Source organism: Platichthys flesus, chromosome 8 (genome assembly GCF_949316205.1).
Source record: "Platichthys flesus chromosome 8, fPlaFle2.1, whole genome shotgun sequence".
Classification (NCBI taxonomy): Eukaryota; Metazoa; Chordata; class Actinopteri; order Pleuronectiformes; family Pleuronectidae; genus Platichthys; species Platichthys flesus.
This window is the reverse complement of record NC_084952.1, coordinates 15,007,866-15,026,224: the sequence shown is the minus strand read 5'-3', so window position 1 is coordinate 15,026,224 and position 18,359 is coordinate 15,007,866. Positions and strand designations below refer to the sequence as shown.

The 18,359-nt window shown below is 44.1% G+C and overlaps 2 protein-coding genes across 2 annotated transcripts; both read right to left on the bottom strand.

Annotated features, from left to right (window-relative positions):
* znf711 (zinc finger protein 711) lies at nt 1-6,586 on the bottom strand. The gene is made up of 8 exons (XM_062393808.1): nt 6,454-6,586; nt 5,362-5,443; nt 5,143-5,240; nt 3,855-4,706; nt 3,581-3,727; nt 3,272-3,466; nt 2,947-3,081; nt 1-2,854 (listed from the first exon to the last, which is right to left on the bottom strand). Exons 3-8 carry the CDS (start codon nt 5,219-5,221, stop codon nt 1,674-1,676), a joined length of 2,589 nt encoding a protein of 862 aa, XP_062249792.1. The 5' UTR covers nt 5,222-5,240; nt 5,362-5,443; nt 6,454-6,586; the 3' UTR covers nt 1-1,673.
* Nucleotides 6,587-7,040: 454 nt separating this feature from the next.
* zgc:66447 (SLAIN motif-containing protein-like) lies at nt 7,041-17,678 on the bottom strand. Its single transcript, XM_062393914.1, has 9 exons — nt 17,413-17,678; nt 15,946-16,604; nt 13,229-13,365; nt 11,817-11,942; nt 10,068-10,208; nt 9,530-9,859; nt 9,258-9,401; nt 8,148-8,445; nt 7,041-8,064 (listed from the first exon to the last, which is right to left on the bottom strand). Exons 2-9 carry the CDS (start codon nt 16,593-16,595, stop codon nt 8,010-8,012), a joined length of 1,881 nt encoding a protein of 626 aa, XP_062249898.1. The 5' UTR covers nt 16,596-16,604; nt 17,413-17,678; the 3' UTR covers nt 7,041-8,009.
* Between the last annotated feature and the right edge of the window lie 681 nt (nt 17,679-18,359).

The following is an 18,359-nucleotide window of genomic DNA, read 5'->3' as shown; positions in this document are numbered from 1 at the left end:
TAAAAAGATAATTGTTTATTTTGGTTCTTCCCCACCAGTAGTTTATCCACAATCAGACTGAAAGAAAATATAGACTAAGGTACACAAAATGCAGGGATTTTTAATATATACCACAATTAATTTCATGGAGACAGCATATGTGCATACTTTACGACTAATGCCAATATGATGACCACTGACTTTGAGGGAGTAAACCGATGCTTGGGACTGGGTTGGGTTATTTAGGGACTGTAGGACTAGGGTATGGGGAACTTGTTAGTGAGCACAAACAAAACACAAAATCCAATCACTTATCCATAGAACAAAACAATAACTGGTTCACCCACTGCTTTCAATGACATATCAGTTTTGATGCAGTAACGGATCGTGCCCACTTTGTTAAAGACAATACTCAAAAAACAATCTTTACCTTTACCCACTCACAAAGCTGTGTACTTTTTATCATGTGGGGTTGATACACAGTGGTGACAAGACCTCTGGGCCCCACTGTGTATGTGTATATACATATATATGTGTGTAGATATATATGTATGTATAGTCCCCATACATATAATTAAATTCAGTTATTGTTAAAGTGCTTTCTACTGACTCAAAACACACAATCTCTGAGAGAATGGTATTGGTGCAGCATGTTTGAGAGTTAAAAATCACTTTTTTTTCGATTAGCTGTGTTCATCAGTGCTTAAGAGATAAATACCAACAGATGTACGGCATGATTGCGATCAAATGGTTAGCTTAGAGATCACATCTGTGGCATAGGTAACGTCACAACTTACAGTGCCGGTTATACGACTACTTCAGGGTTTTATATCTGATGCAAAGTCCATTCATCTGTGACGTTCACGTGATAATACGCCCGTTAATTATCGGCACCATAGTGGCAGATATAAGAGCATTTCTGTGTCAGAAATGTGTTGTGTACACTAAAGGGATATTATACTAAAATACCAACTGAACCTTTCTCCTTCTCAGACTAGAACATTTTCTGATTCATCTTCTAACACATTTTTAAGAGAATATAGCCTGTATCATACATTATTCAGTTATTGAAACTCCAAATGTTCAGGCTTGGGAAAAGAATCCAAAATGATTAAAAGTTCAATTGATTGTTAATAAAATTTCTGTATTCAAGGTGCATAATGTTTGTCACTGAATTTATGAATCATGAATAGCTCTGCCCATTTAAGACCAGATGGCACTGAACACAAGTGTCAGAGTAAAAGCTAGGTGATGAGGAAATGGACACCGTGGAGGCAAATGTCCCCTGTACTCGGTCCACATGGTCTGATGAACTGGCATGACGTTCACGAAGCACCGCTTTCTGATTTACAGGACAAAGTCCTCATCTTGCAGCATTTCAGCCGAGTGGGTATAAAAATAGACATTTCAAACCCTGAATATATGTTCATAAGTGATTTTCTGCAACAAAACACAATTTACAGTTGTCCCCACTCAGTTTTTTAGACTTCAGCCCCCTCATCTAAAACATGTTCTTTCATCACCTCTGGAGGAAGAGGGTCACACCCATTTCAACACAAAACGGCAATAATAATGTTGTTGTCTTCATCAACAGCCTGCATCCGTCATTTCTTTGATAATACACTAAAATTGTCTCTGGGTGTGTGACACAGATTTATTCGGGAAAAAGGAGTGTGTATGTGTGCGTGCTGACGTTACATCATCATGTCTTTGTGATGCCTGGCTATGTGCTGGCTCTTCTCTGAAGGCCTCCTAAAGCCTTTAGTGCAGTAGTCGCAGCGGTGGGGGTAGTCCTTGGTGTGAATGGAGATGACATGACGTTTGAAGCCAGAAGCGTCCGTACTGTTATATTCACAATACTGGCACTGATAAACCTTTCTACCACTGTGTGTCTTCATGTGCTTCTTCAGCTCGGCGGGCTGCCGGTAGGCTCGCCGGCAGCGCTTGCACTTAAAAGGGAGGTCCTTCGTATGCAAGGACAAAATATGGCGGCTTAGGGTGAAGGTATCGGAAGCGTTGAAGTTACAATGCCGGCACTGGTGCACCTTGTTGCCCTTGTGTGTCTCTGCGTGTTTCTTCAGCTCAGAGGGCCGGTGAAAGCCTTTCTCACACACATCGCACTGATGCGGAAAGTCCTTGGTGTGAACGGAGATAATGTGTCGTTTTAGGTCACTGGAGTTGGTGCTCTTGTGCTCACAGTGCGGGCACTGGTGGGTCTTGTGGCCTTGCACCATCTCTATGTGACGCTGGAGTTCCCGAGCGTCGGCATAGGCCTGTGGACAGTGACTGCACTTGAAGGGCAGATCTGCACCATGCTTGCTCTTAATATGAGTCTTTAGATTGGACTGGTCTGCACAGCGGAACTCGCAGTGCGGGCAATGGTACGGCTTCTCTCCTGTGTGGGTCCGCATGTGTTTCTTCAGCTCTGATGGATGGCGGAAGCCTTTGGCACATTCGACACACACGTGTGCAAAGTTCTTACTGTGCACAGCGAGCAGGTGACGATTGAGTAGGCCCTGTTCAGCCGTCTCATACTCGCAGTACTTGCACTGATGCAGTTTGGACTCCCGGTCCTTGACGATGAGCTTGTCAGAGCCCCGGGGGCTGGATTCATGGTAGCGCCTCGTGTACTCAGAGTACTCAGGAGAGCGATCACTGTTGTGACTCAGCAGCTTGTGACTCTCCAAATGGTTGTGGAAACTGACCTTCTTGTTGGTGGTAAAGTCGCAGTCTGTACACTGGTACTTCTTCTTTTGCAGGTGGTCCGGGTGATTCTTCATGTGGCATTTTAAGAAGCCGCGTGAGCGAAACTTCTTTCCACATAGGTGACAGGGATAGACTGTCAAAGGCATGCCGTCTGGTCCAATGATAACAGCTGGAAGAGGTCAAAAAAACAGCATGCAGCTTAGAAAATTGTCACATTTCGTCATTGTGAATTATTACATCATTGTCATATGCTGTCCATACCAGTCTGACATTGTCGAATGTCTCCTTTCTTCTTTTTCTTAGCTTTGGGCTTAAGGGCACGGTTCGCGCCCAGTCCCTCTCTGATTTGCAGAAATGGTGTAGCTGCCCCATTCTTTACCTGATCAATGGTATTATCTGCAGACATGACAGGGCAACATTATTACACTAAGCAGCACCTGACAATTTTTTTATTTTAAAATATGTTTTCTTGATAAGAATGTCATGTTTTTAACATGTTATTAATCCAAGCTGCAATCTTTGCTGCAAAGGCACACATATGTTGTTGTTGCAAATGAACAGAAAGCTTTTTCACAAAGGAACATACTGATGTCATCATCATCATCCTCATCACTGTCATCATCATCATCATCATCATCATCATCTTCTTCTTCTTTAAGATGGTTCTTGACCGCCATGTAGACCATCTTGTCGCGGCCAACTCCCAATCGGCCTGATGATGCAGCTTCCAGGTCAGGATGGCCATTCTGGTAGTCATCCTCCGTTATTACCTCTGTTCCACCTGGAAACGGGAAAAACATTTTGAATGGGAACAAATCTACAGGTAATCTCTTGTGTCATAAAATGATGTGTTGCCAGCAGACTGGAAAAATTGCTAAATTTAAAAGCGACTTGCCTAAATCGTCATCTGCTTCAGCTTTAAAAATGTAGACTTTTATGACCTCAGATTCATCCTCCTCTTTGCATTCCTTATCTTCCATTACCTCAGTGCTGATCTCAAGGGGAGTGTCTCCTATGTCCAACTTCTCTCCGACCTCATCCACTACAGTGACACAAGAATACAAATATTGCGTTAGCCCAAATAACATAATACCATTAATAATCACAACATTACAGAAGAATAGTGTTAATTAATCTAAATTGAGTTATAATGCAGAAAGTGGTCTTACAGGAGATCATGAGGTAATCCTCAGAGCTGCTTCTTGCATCATCGTCCTCATCTGTCTGCAGGGGAACAGCCTCAGTTTGCATCTGTTGGTGGATTATGGTCTCTGAACCGTCCTCTGTTACCATCAAGCCTTCTGACACAAGCTGGTGGTCCAGGGTGTTGTCCTGGTGGTCCGACAGAAGCTCTGCCACAAACACTTGGTCTGGCATGTCATCGTGGTGGTGGTTTGAGCTCCGGATGAGGCCTGAGGTAAGGACGTGGTGGTGGTGGGGATCCAGATCTTCCTCTATTGCAACCTCGGTCCCCAGGATATTCTCAGGCATGATCACACTGTGTTCTGAGGACACCATGTCTTCACTGTTCATTTCATGGGCCTCGACACCTTGAGACTGCAAACTTTCCACATCTACCTCCAGACCCTCCACAACCTCGGCTTCTAAACCCTCCACCTCCACCTCTTCCTCGAGGCCCTCAACAACATGAGCTTCTAGGCACTCAACATCTTCGTCTGTTTCCAGGTCCTCCACTACATGTGCTTCCAGACCTTCGACTTCCACCTCTCCATCAAGGCCGTCAACAACATGAGCCTCCAGCTCAACAACATGTGTCTGTAGGCCTTCAACCTCCAAGCCCTCTACATCTGCGTGTAAGCTCTCCACCACTTCAGTCTCCAGTCCTTCAACAACCTCTGTCTCTAGGTCTTCAACAACCTGAGTCTCCAGGCCTTCCACCTCAAGCTCATGCTCCAGGAGGATGCCCTCATCCGTCATCACATCAGAGAGAAGCATACCCTCAGGCACAGACACCACAATGTGGTCCCCGTCAATGTGAGCCAGACCTCCCATGCCTGCAACTGGAAGCACAAGAAAGAGACGGGCGAATTAAAAGCTGATCCCAAGAACAAAATAATCAATAAACCACAGTTCACAGCTTTTTGAACATTCAATCTACAGGTAAGATGTCAAAGCATCTTGTAACATTTGTGAATATCATCAGCTTGTTGGTATGCAGTGATGATGTCAGACTGACCATGTAATGTTATTGTAACTTTATTATGCAGCCAGTTAATGACGCTAAATCACATTTGGACTGTAGATTTAAAAGGTGTGACCAAATGAAGCCAATTAGTACATGTAGGGAGGGTCTCTAATGTGGGAAACAGTTACATAGTCCCTCTACGCATGCTTTCATCTTTAGATTTCGTGGGGACATTTGTGTTGGACTGCAAGAGGAAAATAAGGGTTTCTGGCAATACAATCATTGTCACCTTATCCTACTTGACCACCTACCAAAGTCTTGCATGATCATAGCGTGGGGCATCTTTAGCTCCTGAGTGTGCAGTTCCAACACCCCTCCTCCTTGATCCATGTCTTTACTCGGAAAAAGACTGAAAATTTACAGTGTACACGTGTTACATGGTTGCTTTCACTTTTGTTAGTGTGTGTTACTGATAATGAAAGTTAATTCAACTTCTGACAATGTGACATTGAGCCCTATTGAATACATACCTTCACATTTGATGACAAAACCCTTAAAATAAAACCAATAAGATATCTGCTGTGCCTTCTTCCATCAAGGTAATCAATCACTCTGACAAACAGACAAAACAAAGAATTAATGACAATAAAAACAAACTTTCTACATGGTTTCAGGAATATGATAGGGGAACTGCTGTCGACACAAATAATGGCCTCTGTCTGAATAAAAAGCAGGAGACAGAAACCCTATGTGCGGCCCCCGAGGGGGGGTGGCAGTGTTATTGACCACTAGCTCCATCCATTGCCTCTCTGCAGTACTGCAGGGGGGTTCAACCTGCAGACATGTAGCTTTACACCTGGAGCTGGTTGAGCCTGATGGCTGGAGACACGCTGAGACAAAGGACTGTCCCGCTCAGTGTGCGGGGGACGAGCTCACAGGCAGCGGCTCCTGGATGATATGTCCTGCTTGTTTCAGTGGGAGAAGTGCACTGTCGCCACATTACGGTTCATAATGAGCCAAACATGTCATGTCTGCAGTGATCTGGTGTCATGTTGTGGGTGCCTGGTTGGCGCAGATGTGTTATTCTCGGATAAAATCTAACACTATGCAGAATTACGTCTCTTTTTAAAGAGTCTTGTTCATTCCGAACGCAAAACTACACATGCTCCGAGCTTATGGCCGCCAATGAAAGTACCGCAGTCGTTATGCAATGCAGACCAGGGCGGCTACCGCCCTCCACCCACCGGAGCTAACTAGCAAGCAGGCTAGCACTGTTCCCCTGAGCGCCATTTTGTTTTAGCATTATGGCTAATCCACGAAAGGCGATAACCGATGTTATTTGACTATGTAGCCATCAAAACACGACACGTTGCCAAGCTGGTGAAATCATCACAACAAGTGACCAATGCAAAATGCCTCGTGAGGCTATTTGTGCGTGTCGCTGTAACCTGCGCGACATCTGCGGACCGTCAGGCTAGCTAGCTTGCTAAGCTAGGCGGCGCAGCTTGTGCCGCATTATCTTCCATGTTGTTTTCGAGAGGGCTGAAATAGGCCCGCTGCGGCCGACAGGGCCCTTGCGACTTATTTCACATGCCCCTCCGATCGATTCAAAATAATTTTACCTGATAACGTCGTCTTCCGACTCTATCGGCGTTTGTCCCCCTCCTCAGATTTGTCTGTTATTGTTTTGGTTTATTTTAGACGGTAAGCTAAGTGCGGCCTGCAGTTTTGGATCCCCGGCCACTCTTTGCTAGGCCTCGGCCAATCAGCTTGCTTCCTGACAAGCAGAGGGAGGGCGGGGGGCAGACAATGCGTGGCCTCGTTTACCGCTGATCCTTTACTATTTGCGTCATGCTTAGGAGAGCAGAGTTACATTAACGCACCCAGTCACTCAGTCGGGACATATTTATCACCCGCACAAACACACAATGCGGGAACCGTGTCACATAAAGAAATAAAAAATAATGTGATGCGATTGCAGACTGCCTGCTCACACTTTGTTTGCGCAGATGAGGCCTGTAGGCCATTTTGTCACAAGGGGTGGGAGACGTCAAATTCCCATTTATGAAGCGTTTGGTCGCAGCCAGGAAATAAACAGCAGATGATGCTGCTGCCTATTCGGTGGATGCTCTGCATAATATTATCAATCAGCACTTTGCAAACAGACATAGGCTTGGAATGCATGGATTAAAAATAAGCAGAGACGCTCTTAAAGGTTCAGGTTGGACTTTATTATTTCTTTTAATTGCAGCTCCTAATTGTCAGAGGCACTCTGCAAGAGGGTGCATAGCTGTGTAAGGCACACGGCCTTCGTGCATAAACTTCTTTGTTACAGTGGTATCCAAAAGCAGACACACCTCTTGATATGCAGTAGAAATGCCTGGAAAACACAGTACGTTAACATTACCTTCAATGACTCTGTATTACTTCTGGAATTAGAAAATTTTGCAGCTGAAATGCACATTGGCACACTTTTCTTTTTTTAAATATATATTCATGAGGACAGTGTTGCTGAGAGGAGTTGCATTGCCGTGTTAGCAAAGAGCAAAACACAAATACAACACAAAAATACAATAACTTCACTTTAAATCACTCAAACGTTCATAAAAATCCACACAGATCATCATTGGACACGTGGAAGATTTGTCAAATTGCAGTTACATGACGATTGCAAAGGCTGGAGGTTTAAGGGAAAAACAAACCAAGCATGCAACACTCAGCACCTTCATCTAGTAGGAATTCACAAAAAAATGAACAAACCAGCAATAACTTCATTTGAATTGTCTTCATAGCAATTACATCTAAAGAACAATAATTAAAACCATTTATATTCCAGCAGTTTCTCACGGTTACCATAGAAAAATAAGTAAAATTGACACAAACAAATCTCCTGGAAGCTCAGAGTTGGTCAGTATAACAAGTGGAGGAAGCATGTGTGCCTTTTTTTGTTGCCTACACGTCCTCTGTGTGTGTGTGGGATGACAAATGTTTCATGCGAGAGAAATTGATGAGTTTCAACTATGAATCCAGTGCAGCCCAGTTCTCCAGTCCAGAATGGGGGAAGGTTGTAAGAAACTGGTGTGGAATCAGTGGCTGTGTTTTTGTTATATTCTGAGAGGTAATGGGGAGAGGTCAGGTGAAGACTGCAGCAGTGAACATCCTTCATCCCTGATCCGACTCAGTAGCAGCCATCTTTCCAAGATTCATCTGATAGTCTTGTCCCGCCCAAAGTCCTATATATAAAAAAAGAAGTGTTAGTTTAGGTAAGAGTTATTTGCCATTTGTTTCGCTGTGGTCCTCAATATAGGAAGTTCACCTTCTGGTGGGCTGTGACAGTTTACTCCTGGTGGATGCGGTGGGTCCAGCCTGTCCTTGGCCCACAGCAGACCTCCCAGTCCCGGTTGAGGCTCTCCCAGGTACGTAGGCTCTGCCATTGGCTGAGCCCGGGGACTGGACCCTGCGGCCCCCTCCCGCATGCGGTCCTTGGATGACAGGCAGACCTCGTGAAGGCTGACGGCTGGCTCCCATGGGGCCTACTGGACTGACGGCTTTAACTGGAGTCCGCAGGGAGAGTGGAGACTGGCCATTGCCACGCATTCGACTACCACCTGTACCTTAAGTGGAAGGAAGGCACAAGTGGTTTAATGGACTCTTTAAGACAAGATAGATAAATGATTCCTATATTTGAAATCTAAATCCGATTTATTTTTTCAGTCTGGTGTCACTTGTATATCAAAAGAAAAGTGCTATATGAAAGGTTTATTATTAATTTGGACATTTGGACAGGCTTAGGAACATCAGTTCTGGATCATCAAGGATAAATCTTGAGCAGAGACAGGTACATATAGAGGGCAGGCGTTCTGCCTGCTGAGGATTAGCTTTTTAGATCTTTCGATGGTCTACCAACAATGGCCCATAAACTCTGTGATTAATGGGAAACAATGGCCCTATAAAGTTTACTTTAAGAGGTGGCATTAAAAGAGCACATTACCCTGCCAAAGCTGATTGGCCACTTTATCACTATAGTCTATACATGTAGTGAGATCAGATACAGTACACATGGAATGTAACCTTCATGGCAGGAGTACATATAAAATTCCTAAATTGCCCATAATGGCTGTCAAAGCAGTATTGTAAAAAAGCAAACGTGTGACAATAATGCGTGTAAGATCTTGTTCATCCTTGTCCTTGTGTGTGTCTAAACATAAGAAAATGGGAACCTAAACAAAATAATTAAATTATTCCAAATCCTACCTTTAAGAAGAATCACCTTGTCCTATCAAACAAACCTTACACCCGTGATCATGCAGAGGGTTATAGGAGGTAATGTGGAAGGAAAAAAGTGACACTATACAGAGGGCAAGACAAATACAGGTGCCATTATGTGGGCGGAGTGGTGCGGACCAGGTGAGGAGGGCAGGGTTACCTGTGGAAGGGGATTGAGTCAGGTGGGACATGCGGTTGCCAGAGCTCTGGAGGTTAGCCTCCATGCTGCGGCTGTTTCTGACTGCTTCCAGGGAACGTAGGCTGGTGCGGGGGGCCAGATTAGGCATGCTGTGTCTCAACTCCTCTGGAACCACACATATACAACACATTTAACAACAGAACACACCTTTGGTACAACAATCAATCTCTTGGATCGTCATTCTAATCTTCCCAGCATAGGTTGCTGTGAGCTATTCCGGGTTTATTCCCTACCTTCACTCTTGGCAAATTTAATCAGCTCTGCACTGGGGCCCTGGAGAGATCGTCTTGGTGTTCTGGAGCGTGGGGCCCCGAGTCGGCTGCTGTATTCCTGACCGTGGTTGGAGGTGGAGGGGGACAGGCACCGGGGGGAACCTAAGGGCGAGGGGGTGAAGTGATGCCGTCTCTGTGGAATGGAGCAGAACTCATCCTCCTCGTCTTCCAGGCTGTAAGTGTCAAATTCTTGATCGCTGTAGGTGCCGGCCCGGCGCAAGGACTGAAGAGATGCTGTGGAGCTGCGGCGGGATGCAGTCGCTGATGTGGAAGCATAATCCTGCCTGAGACCTGACAGAAGAGTTAGAAAGTCAAAAAGGGAAAACCGCATTGACATACAGATTCATGCTCGACCTTTGAACTGCCGAGGTGTACGGAAATATTCGCACTGACACCGCGTGTACTAGTTTCTTACATCAGTGTTTCACAACCCTCCGCTCTCTAAAGTTTGGGAAACGTACAGGTGCCATCCTGCACATCATGTGACAACTCTACTCACTCTCTTCCTGTAGACGAGCCATGATCTGGACATCAGTGAGATCCTGCAGCTTGTAGCCCATAGAGATGGAGTCATCTGATGTGCTCAGCTCGCTGTCTATAGAAGACTGGGAGCTCAGGGCTGACTGCATGCTGGTGACACCTGCAAGCACAGTTGGATGCCTGTTAGATCAAGCTGCATCTCACTCATCAATGACAGCAGCATTGAACACGTCTCTCCTACTCTGGTAAGAAAGAAAGATGCCTTTAATTCATTGCTGGATTTTTTAAACTGCACATGTTTGTAATCAAGGAAAACAAGCAATAAACATGCTAGTATTTATGACACATATAACAGTTAATCTTAAGTTTCAAATAATGAAGAATCAACATATGTCTGAGTAATCTCTGTCAAAACCTTATTCTACTGTCTTCAACATCGGGCTCAGACTGGAGTCCGAGGTGCACTCTAACTCACCCTGACAGAGCACATGCAGAGCTGCCTGTATAATACATAAGGCATTGGATTGACCCTGCTAACATTTAAGAATCTAGGATATAAATTAAGACGACAGCTCTGTTTAAGAAACACATGTTTCATGTTAAACAACATTACTCTGCAAACCATCAGTCTTGAAAGGACTGTCTGGTAATGATTATGTTTCCCAGAAAAAGCTGTGTGCGAGCGTCCCGCGACAGACGTGTTTGTCGGACACGGGCCCAACACTTGGAGGCAAACAGGAAGTGACAGCATCATCTGGAGGGCACTTGGTTATATAAAAAGTCTTGGATTAGATTTGGCCTCTGCCCACAAGCCAAGCATGTACACATCCATGCAAAGATTTGTTATTCACAGGGTTTTCTCAACAACATTAAGAATTTTGCATCTTCACTCAGTGTCAGGTGTTGTTAGGCAGCGGGAGGAATAACATGAGTGCAAAGTGACGGTAACACACAATCCCCACAACAAAGTCAAAAGCACCAACATGATACGTTTTACTTCACACAGGTTAGAATCACCACAGACCAGCAGTACAACAGTGCCCCCCCCAAAAGAATAAACCACATATACTTTACATCATAACTGACCATCTTCCAAAGTAGATCAATAATTCAAGAACAGTGAACATTATGTCTGGTTATATTTGTTTACTTCCCACCAAGGAGAATATGTTTTTATTTGCATTGGTTTGTCTGTTTGTTAGCGGGGTTACAAACAAAGACTACTATACAGATTAGAGTCCAGAAAGAACCCAATAAAATGTGTCCAACAATTTAATTGGACTGTTGAAGAACTTGGCGCTCTACTGACATTTTTTTGTGATTTGTGTACAGTAGTAGGAATGCACTACAGAGTTAACAGCAACCTTTATGCAACTAAATACACATTTGCCTATTCAGAACATCTGTATTAACATATTGTTCTGTTGTCTGATCTAACTCCTGAATTCACTGCTGTTCAGCAGAGAGCAAATTAGTTTAATAATGTTCACTGGAATATATTGCTTTTTTGGGGATGTTAGCACATAATAACAAAATAAACACAAACAATGGCTACCTTTGGGAGATGGTTATTTATAATGTACCGAATATGTGCTACATAATAAAACATGCAAAAATGCTTTAGATACTCCCAGTAAGATCCCACTGCTGATGCATTAGTGTAAACACACACAGAATCAACTGAACTACATCTTTACAATAACTGACGTCAATCCTTTTGTTGTTTGGAGCAGAAAATAAGGAGCAGTGTGTTAATATCATGCCATACCTGAGCTGCCACAGGTTAGTAGGGATTTGTTAGTTGATTTGTGGTACCCAGGAGAGATCAGGCCTGATCCTGCCGAGCCTGCCTCGGCTGCTGGGCTGCTGTACATGTTCCTCCATCGAGACGTAGCTGGGGACAGGAGAGAAATGTCAGACAGTTTGGGAGCATCGACACACTTGATGACATGAGCTGCTCTGACATTTTCTGGAGGGGCTGTATGTGCGAAAGCGTTTGTCAGAGGCAGCTGCCTCCGACAGTTTCTAGCACGAGACAAAACTGAAAAAGAAAATAAATGCAAATATCTAACGATGAAAGGAAGACGCATACGAAGATGTAAACTTAGAAATACAGCGACAAACACTTTTGTTAATCAGGGTGGATGGTAGTGCTGTAAACAAAAACGTGTGACCTCAGAGCTGAACGTATACGTTATGTTCTGCCTCCTGTATGATCTACACACATTTTCTTGTTGTTGTGAACAACTGACCCTAATACTCAGGACCCAATTTTCCTGAGATCTTCCGGAAATATGTCTGAAACAGCTATTGAGAGACATAAAGAAAATGAGGTAGGGATAAGTGTATATGATATTAGATGAGTACAGAATAATATTAAACACTTATACAAAATGTAGACAGTTGGATTTTGGGTCTAAATGTCAATTTAACTTGACTCAAGAACTTTGAGAAAAACCGTTGAAACATTTCCCTGGAAACAGTAAGTAAAAAAAATAATAAATTCGATTGATCAAAGTATTTTTTAACTTTTCATTCACCTTTATTGCCATCCTTTTAGTTTCTGCAGTTAGACTGAAACCAGCTGCCTGTCAACTGGCAGTTTCAGGACCCAGTGCTACCGTTTTAAAAAGGAGAGCTGACCCAGAGGGAGGAGACGGTAATTCAACCCGGCCTGTGACTTCACGTAGTCATTCAGCCCTGGTGTGAATAACTTTGCTGTTCAGCTTTTGCAGTGTGCAGGAGGTAGGAGCTGCGAGCGGGATTAATAATAAATGGGGCCTGTTGGATCAGACACAAACTTCTGTCCACACAGACACGTACACACTATGCAAACTTTCACGGTGTTGCGCGATCATTGTCGACTTGCACGCATACGAATGCATGCTCATGCACAGTGGAGGTGAACTGTAAATACGAAAGCAGCACAGCCACATGAAGAGCGGAAGAATGAGATGCTGAATTAGTAACCTTAAACCTGATTTGGGTCAAAATTAGCCAAGGAAGCAACTTGTGACTCGGATAACATCAGTTAAGAAAGTATGCTCATTTAAAAAATGGTTAATGCTCATCTAAGGGTTTCAATAGAAAGTTTTTTAAAACACAGATAAATAATAACTCTGTTTGGGGCATTCCATTTTCATGCAAAAAAAAATACACATATGTTTGGTAAACTCATACTCTGATCCAAGCGGTTGATCAGGATCCGACACGCCTTCTCTGTCTCTGGGCTGCGATGGTCGAAGGCCTGACGACACCATTTCAGTGAAGACTCTGGACACGCATCTGCTACTTGCTTTTTAGGAGACACATATAACCTGAGGTGAGAGGGCAGAAAAGAAGAAACCGTATTATTACAAAGATGATACAAGAAAACAAGGTACATTAAAGGCTGAAGCGGAAGGCCTGCTTTATTTCTTTGTGAAACATGCATGTCATAGGTGTCAGTAAGTGCAGAGCTTATAACTTGGTTGAGGACAAGCAAGAGATTAGTGTGAACCACAGGAGGGCGGAGTATGCACTTAATGGCACTGAACATGCCATGCAAAGTATGATTTGTTTTGTACAATATGTGACACACACTTGACTGAGCACAGGCAGAAAGTTACGCCCAAACACTGAATGTTCTTGTAGCTACAGCACAGTAACATCTCCCACCAAACAAACAACCAGTGATGTTATGAGTGAGCAAATACTTGAAGTAAGTAATGGATCTTTGAACATCCTTATCACAGCCTCCTGTCCGACCTGGTCCAATCCTCAATCTACAGCTACGAATGCTAGATTCTTATTAAAATAATGGTGGAAATGAAAAACTATGTGAAAATATCTTGTTCACAAACCCAAGGAAGTTATTGTATTAAAAAACAACTGAATATTTGAAATGCAAGTTCTTATACGTGCAGCTGTCACTGTGCATTGCTTTCCGCTACCAGAGAAAATCTTCAGTCACACCTGAGAAGCAGCCTGCGTGCCATCAAACCCCATCACCATCTGAAACGACGCTTTGCCTGCAATGTGTCCAGTGTTTGCCCAGCAGGAGGGAACAGCCATTAAGTTCACCGCAGTGCTTTTGAAGAGTCGGTCACGTGGGCGGATCCTTTTGAGTTCCATACACGGAAAGGACCCCGAGTGACCGGTTCTGCACCATTCAACCACAAATCATATTCCCATCGGCCAAACACAAAGGGGGCCATTTCCCACAGGGAATGAGCACAAATATAGACAGCAATATTCAGGTCACAAAAACACAGCTACTCTGTGTGTGGGGTGAGAGTGGGTGAGAGAGCTGCCTCTTTCATACACTAATCCTGTGTTGGATGAGGAATAATGATGCATGTTCTGCACCTGGGTTTGATGCAGTCACACCACAGTTTTGATTCCAGGTTGGGACGCGGCTGATGCCATTCAAATAAGTTCACATAGTTTTAACCATAGTTCCAAAAATATCGCTGTTACACCTACAAATTATACCAGTCCTTGTAGAAATATATGTCCTGTGATGGGCTGAGATTATACTAGAAACGATATAGTAAAAAATATAGTAATTCTAACAACTTTAAACTTAACCCTATAGCTACTATAACAAATATTTACAGGAGCAGACACTGCATGTCTGATCTAATACAGGTGAGATCCAGTGTGGGAATACCACCTGATGTTTCTGATCTTAGATCATCTAATTATACTCTTCTACCTGATTCTACAAATCCAAAAACCTGTAAGTGGAAAACCAGCAGTTGCTGCCACCGTTTCTGTGCCTGCCGCGGTCTGGTCACACGGGGAGGCCCTCAGATCACATGCTGTGCAATCCCACCCAAAGCCGTTTAACCATGTGGCAGCATCCTGCCCAGAGCAGATCAGATTATGTTGTTGGAAGGGATTATTGGATGTTTGGGCTATGATAACCTCGCAAAGCACACGTGGTATGGCTAATGATGTGAAATTGGAAAAAATAAGTCATGAATGGTCTGGCTGTTAAGCTTCATGGTTGAGCTGCTTAAGTAGCCGACACAATATGGTGCCTGTTTTAGGCAATGTAACGCCCACAACATAAACAAATATGGCCGGTCTGATCATAACCATAAAGATAAAATGGATATTATTAATTATTAACTTTGTGTTCGTTCCTTAATGTAATTACAATGGTCACGTTACAGGAACTGAGAAAAGTTCATGTTGCTTCAAAACAACAGTGGGTTTTTTTCAAGCTTTAACCTGACCTGCATTCAGGAATGAGCTCATTCAGATACAACTATGTAGATCTTTAGTACATTATGTAACATGGCTTATGGTTTGCGGATCTATATCACATCAGCTTGTAATTATTATAAATGTAACTATTATTAAGAAGAAACTTATTTAGAGCAGATGGGTCAAAACGTCCAGGCAGGACGCAAGAGAGGAGCAGCTGATCCCTCTCGTATTCACGTCAACTCCTTCTGAAACCGCCATTTCTCTTGCCTCCTCCACATCCCCTCTTCTTCTCTCACTCTCCTCCTTCACTAGCCCTCTAAACCAACTCCTTGTTTGCCACCGTAAAGCAAAAAACACCTTATTCCTGTGTAGAGGGAGAAAAAGTTATTTCTGTGTCAGCCCAGACTTGCGTCTAATTTTAAATCTAAATACCCTAATGCCACAGCACATACTCACTGCGCTCCAGGGGAGTGATGCTCTTAAAAATCAGAGGTTAAAATTTAAAGCTCAAGCCACTCATCTGCCTGAAGGGACTCCTGTAAGATCTTATCAGGGAACTTTAACTTAAATGTGGCATCATCACAAATCTTCTTCTATACAACTGTGTAATACATTACATGTGCTCTAACCAGATGTTCTTTAACTATACGTTAGGTAACAAGAATATTAAAGGGATACAAAGTGCAGCTGATGAAACGTACCAGCTGTCCTCATCCTCTACTGCTGCGCACTCATCCTCCAAATCCAGGACGTCCACCTCATCCAGTCCAGTTTGGTCCACCCCTGTGTCGCTTTCTGCAAGTGTCTCTGACTCATAACTTTCTTGAGAGGGGCTCTCTGGTGTCTGACTTTGCCCTTGGGTATCCCCCGCTCCGTTGCTGTAAGTCATGGTGAGAAACCCCCCACAAGGACCCCGGTCCTCGTCTTCATCCTCCTCTTCTTCCAGCCTGTTGGTCACAGGTAGAGGCGACATCTCCTCGCTGCTGCTGTTGCTGTCCTGTGGGGGTGACAGCTCAAAGTCTGTGCTGCCCAATTCACCGCTCTGCTCCAACCTGAGGCACGGGTGGGTCAGCCCCTCGTTGACGTTTCCGGCCGCTGTGACGTTGCCGTTGTCGCTGGCACCTCTGTGGATGATGGCCTTATTGCTCCCCCTGGTGCGCAGGGTCTCATTCTGGACCTCCAGCCTGCGGACGAGCTCCTGTAGCTTTCGGACCTCCTCCAGCTCCACCCCTGCCAGGTCTTGGCCCCCCTCCACTTCCTGCGTGCACCCGGTCTTGGAGCTCTCCATGATCCCAGTGGGGCTGCCACTGTCAGGCTGGGGGACCACACTGCCACTGTCCGGGACCACCATCCTCCTACTCTGTAAGGGGACATGGCAACATTAATGTGATGCACAATGAGAAGCAGCTGGATCATTAACAACACAGAAAACATGCTAGACTAAGCTTGATGTGACGACAAGAAGAAGAAGCCTGTGTTTCAAGTCATCATGCTACTGAAGGGACAGCAATTAGACAACTCAACCACACACAGATACTGTAGCACAGCTGATAACAGGAGTCCATCTTCTGGACCTGGAAGTTGTTTAGGTTACAAACATCAGCAAAACAGGTTGTGTTTATAAGGAGAATCACACTTCTTCTGTTTACCCTGGTTATGTGAGGACTTGAGAAATTGTCAGTTCAAAATCCAGAAATGTGATGCTCACAGAATAGTATGGTTACTGGATTTGACTGCCTCCGCTTCTACATCCTGGAAAGAAGTCAGGTTGGTTTATTTGTTTAGTATCGTTGTTGATTCTGCAAAACTCTGTTTTTTCTTTTTTAATTATCTTCCTATAAAGCGGTGTCTTGTACGCCTGTGTTTCTAAGCTGGGCACAAAACAACAATAACAAAAATCCACCTTGGATGTTCGGGTTCGATCACATGTGTTCGCTTGTTATCACACAGGAAACTACAGTAGCACAGCTAAAAGGTAGAAGACTAACTATCTCTATTATTTACATGGCGACGTGAGGCTGCTAACTCAGCATCAAGCTAGCTCCACGAAGACGCTGTGCATCGATACATTAAGCAGCTATACTGGGAGTAACAAAACCACGCGTGTGTGTTTGGAATAGCCTGGTTGGTGTTAGCTGTGCTAGCATATGCTACCAGAGGAGTCCTACCGGTGAGTGCGCCGTGTTGTCCCCGCGAGCTTGCCCACCGTTCCGAGCTCAAACTCCCCGGAGCTCCAGCGGTCGCATGAGTGAAGCCGCTAATTACGAGCGGGCGAAAGGGCTCCAGAGCCGGGCGGTGAATGTCAGGAACACACCGGGGATGTTACCTCCCTGGTCGGCTAATCCATGCTCTCTTGTCACTGCCGCTGCGCCGCTAATAGCGTTGATGATAGCTTGTTGGTGGACTTGAGTTACACGCACACAAACGCACGCACGCGCTCAACGCACGCTTGGGGAACAGACCTGCAGAAGCACCTCCCCCCTCTCTACGGGGGGAGTATTTAAATAAAATTAAATAAAACAAAAATATAAAAATTACATTAAATTAAATTAAATTAATTTAAATATACAAAAAAAGGAAATTAAATTAAAAAAAGGAAAAAAAAAAAACTGCACATCCTGCGCAGAAGCTCACTACGCACATTCTGCGCATAAGTCTACTGCGCACATCCTGCGCAGAAGCCCAATGCGCACATTCTGCGCAGAAGCCCATTGCGCACATACTGCGCAGAAGCCCAATGCGCACATCCTGCACAGAAGCCCGTTGCGCAGAAATTGCTCACGCAGATTTTTTTTTTCCATTTAATTTAATTTAATTTAATTTTTCCTGTTTTTATATGTTATAAATTATATGTATTAATTAGTGTTAGGTATTTTGCAATTAACATATGAGTGGAGTCCTGCTAATTTAAAGAGTTCAGTACATTGCCGGCAAGAGGATGGGAGACAGCGGGATTTGAAAATGGCCACTTTACCGACTAGGCCAAACAGCATGTTGATCCCCATGAGGAACTAAACACTCCGTGTCATTCTATATGCTGCTTAGGATACACACTTCAGAGAAAATACTTTCTACTTTTTTATATATATTGACAGCCTTACTTTAAAGTTACTTT

What these genes read in the sequence shown, in the direction of transcription:
- znf711 (XM_062393808.1), bottom strand. Translation starts at nt 5,221, where the DNA reads ATGGATCAAGGAGGAGGGGTGTTGGAACTGCACACTCAGGAGCTAAAG. An exon ending in GGATGATGATGATGACATCA is followed by an intron (nt 3,082 to 3,271) that starts GTATGTTCCTTT and finishes TCATGTCTGCAG; the next exon opens with ATAATACCATTGATCAGGTA. An exon ending in CATTCGACAATGTCAGACTG is followed by an intron (nt 2,855 to 2,946) that starts GTATGGACAGCA and finishes GACCTCTTCCAG; the next exon opens with CTGTTATCATTGGACCAGAC.
- zgc:66447 (XM_062393914.1), bottom strand. Translation starts at nt 16,595, where the DNA reads ATGGTGGTCCCGGACAGTGGCAGTGTGGTCCCCCAGCCTGACAGTGGC. An exon ending in GTAGAGGATGAGGACAGCTG is followed by an intron (nt 13,366 to 15,945) that starts GTACGTTTCATC and finishes CTCTCACCTCAG; the next exon opens with GTTATATGTGTCTCCTAAAA. An exon ending in ACTAACCTGTGGCAGCTCAG is followed by an intron (nt 10,209 to 11,816) that starts GTATGGCATGAT and finishes CTGTGCTTGCAG; the next exon opens with GTGTCACCAGCATGCAGTCA.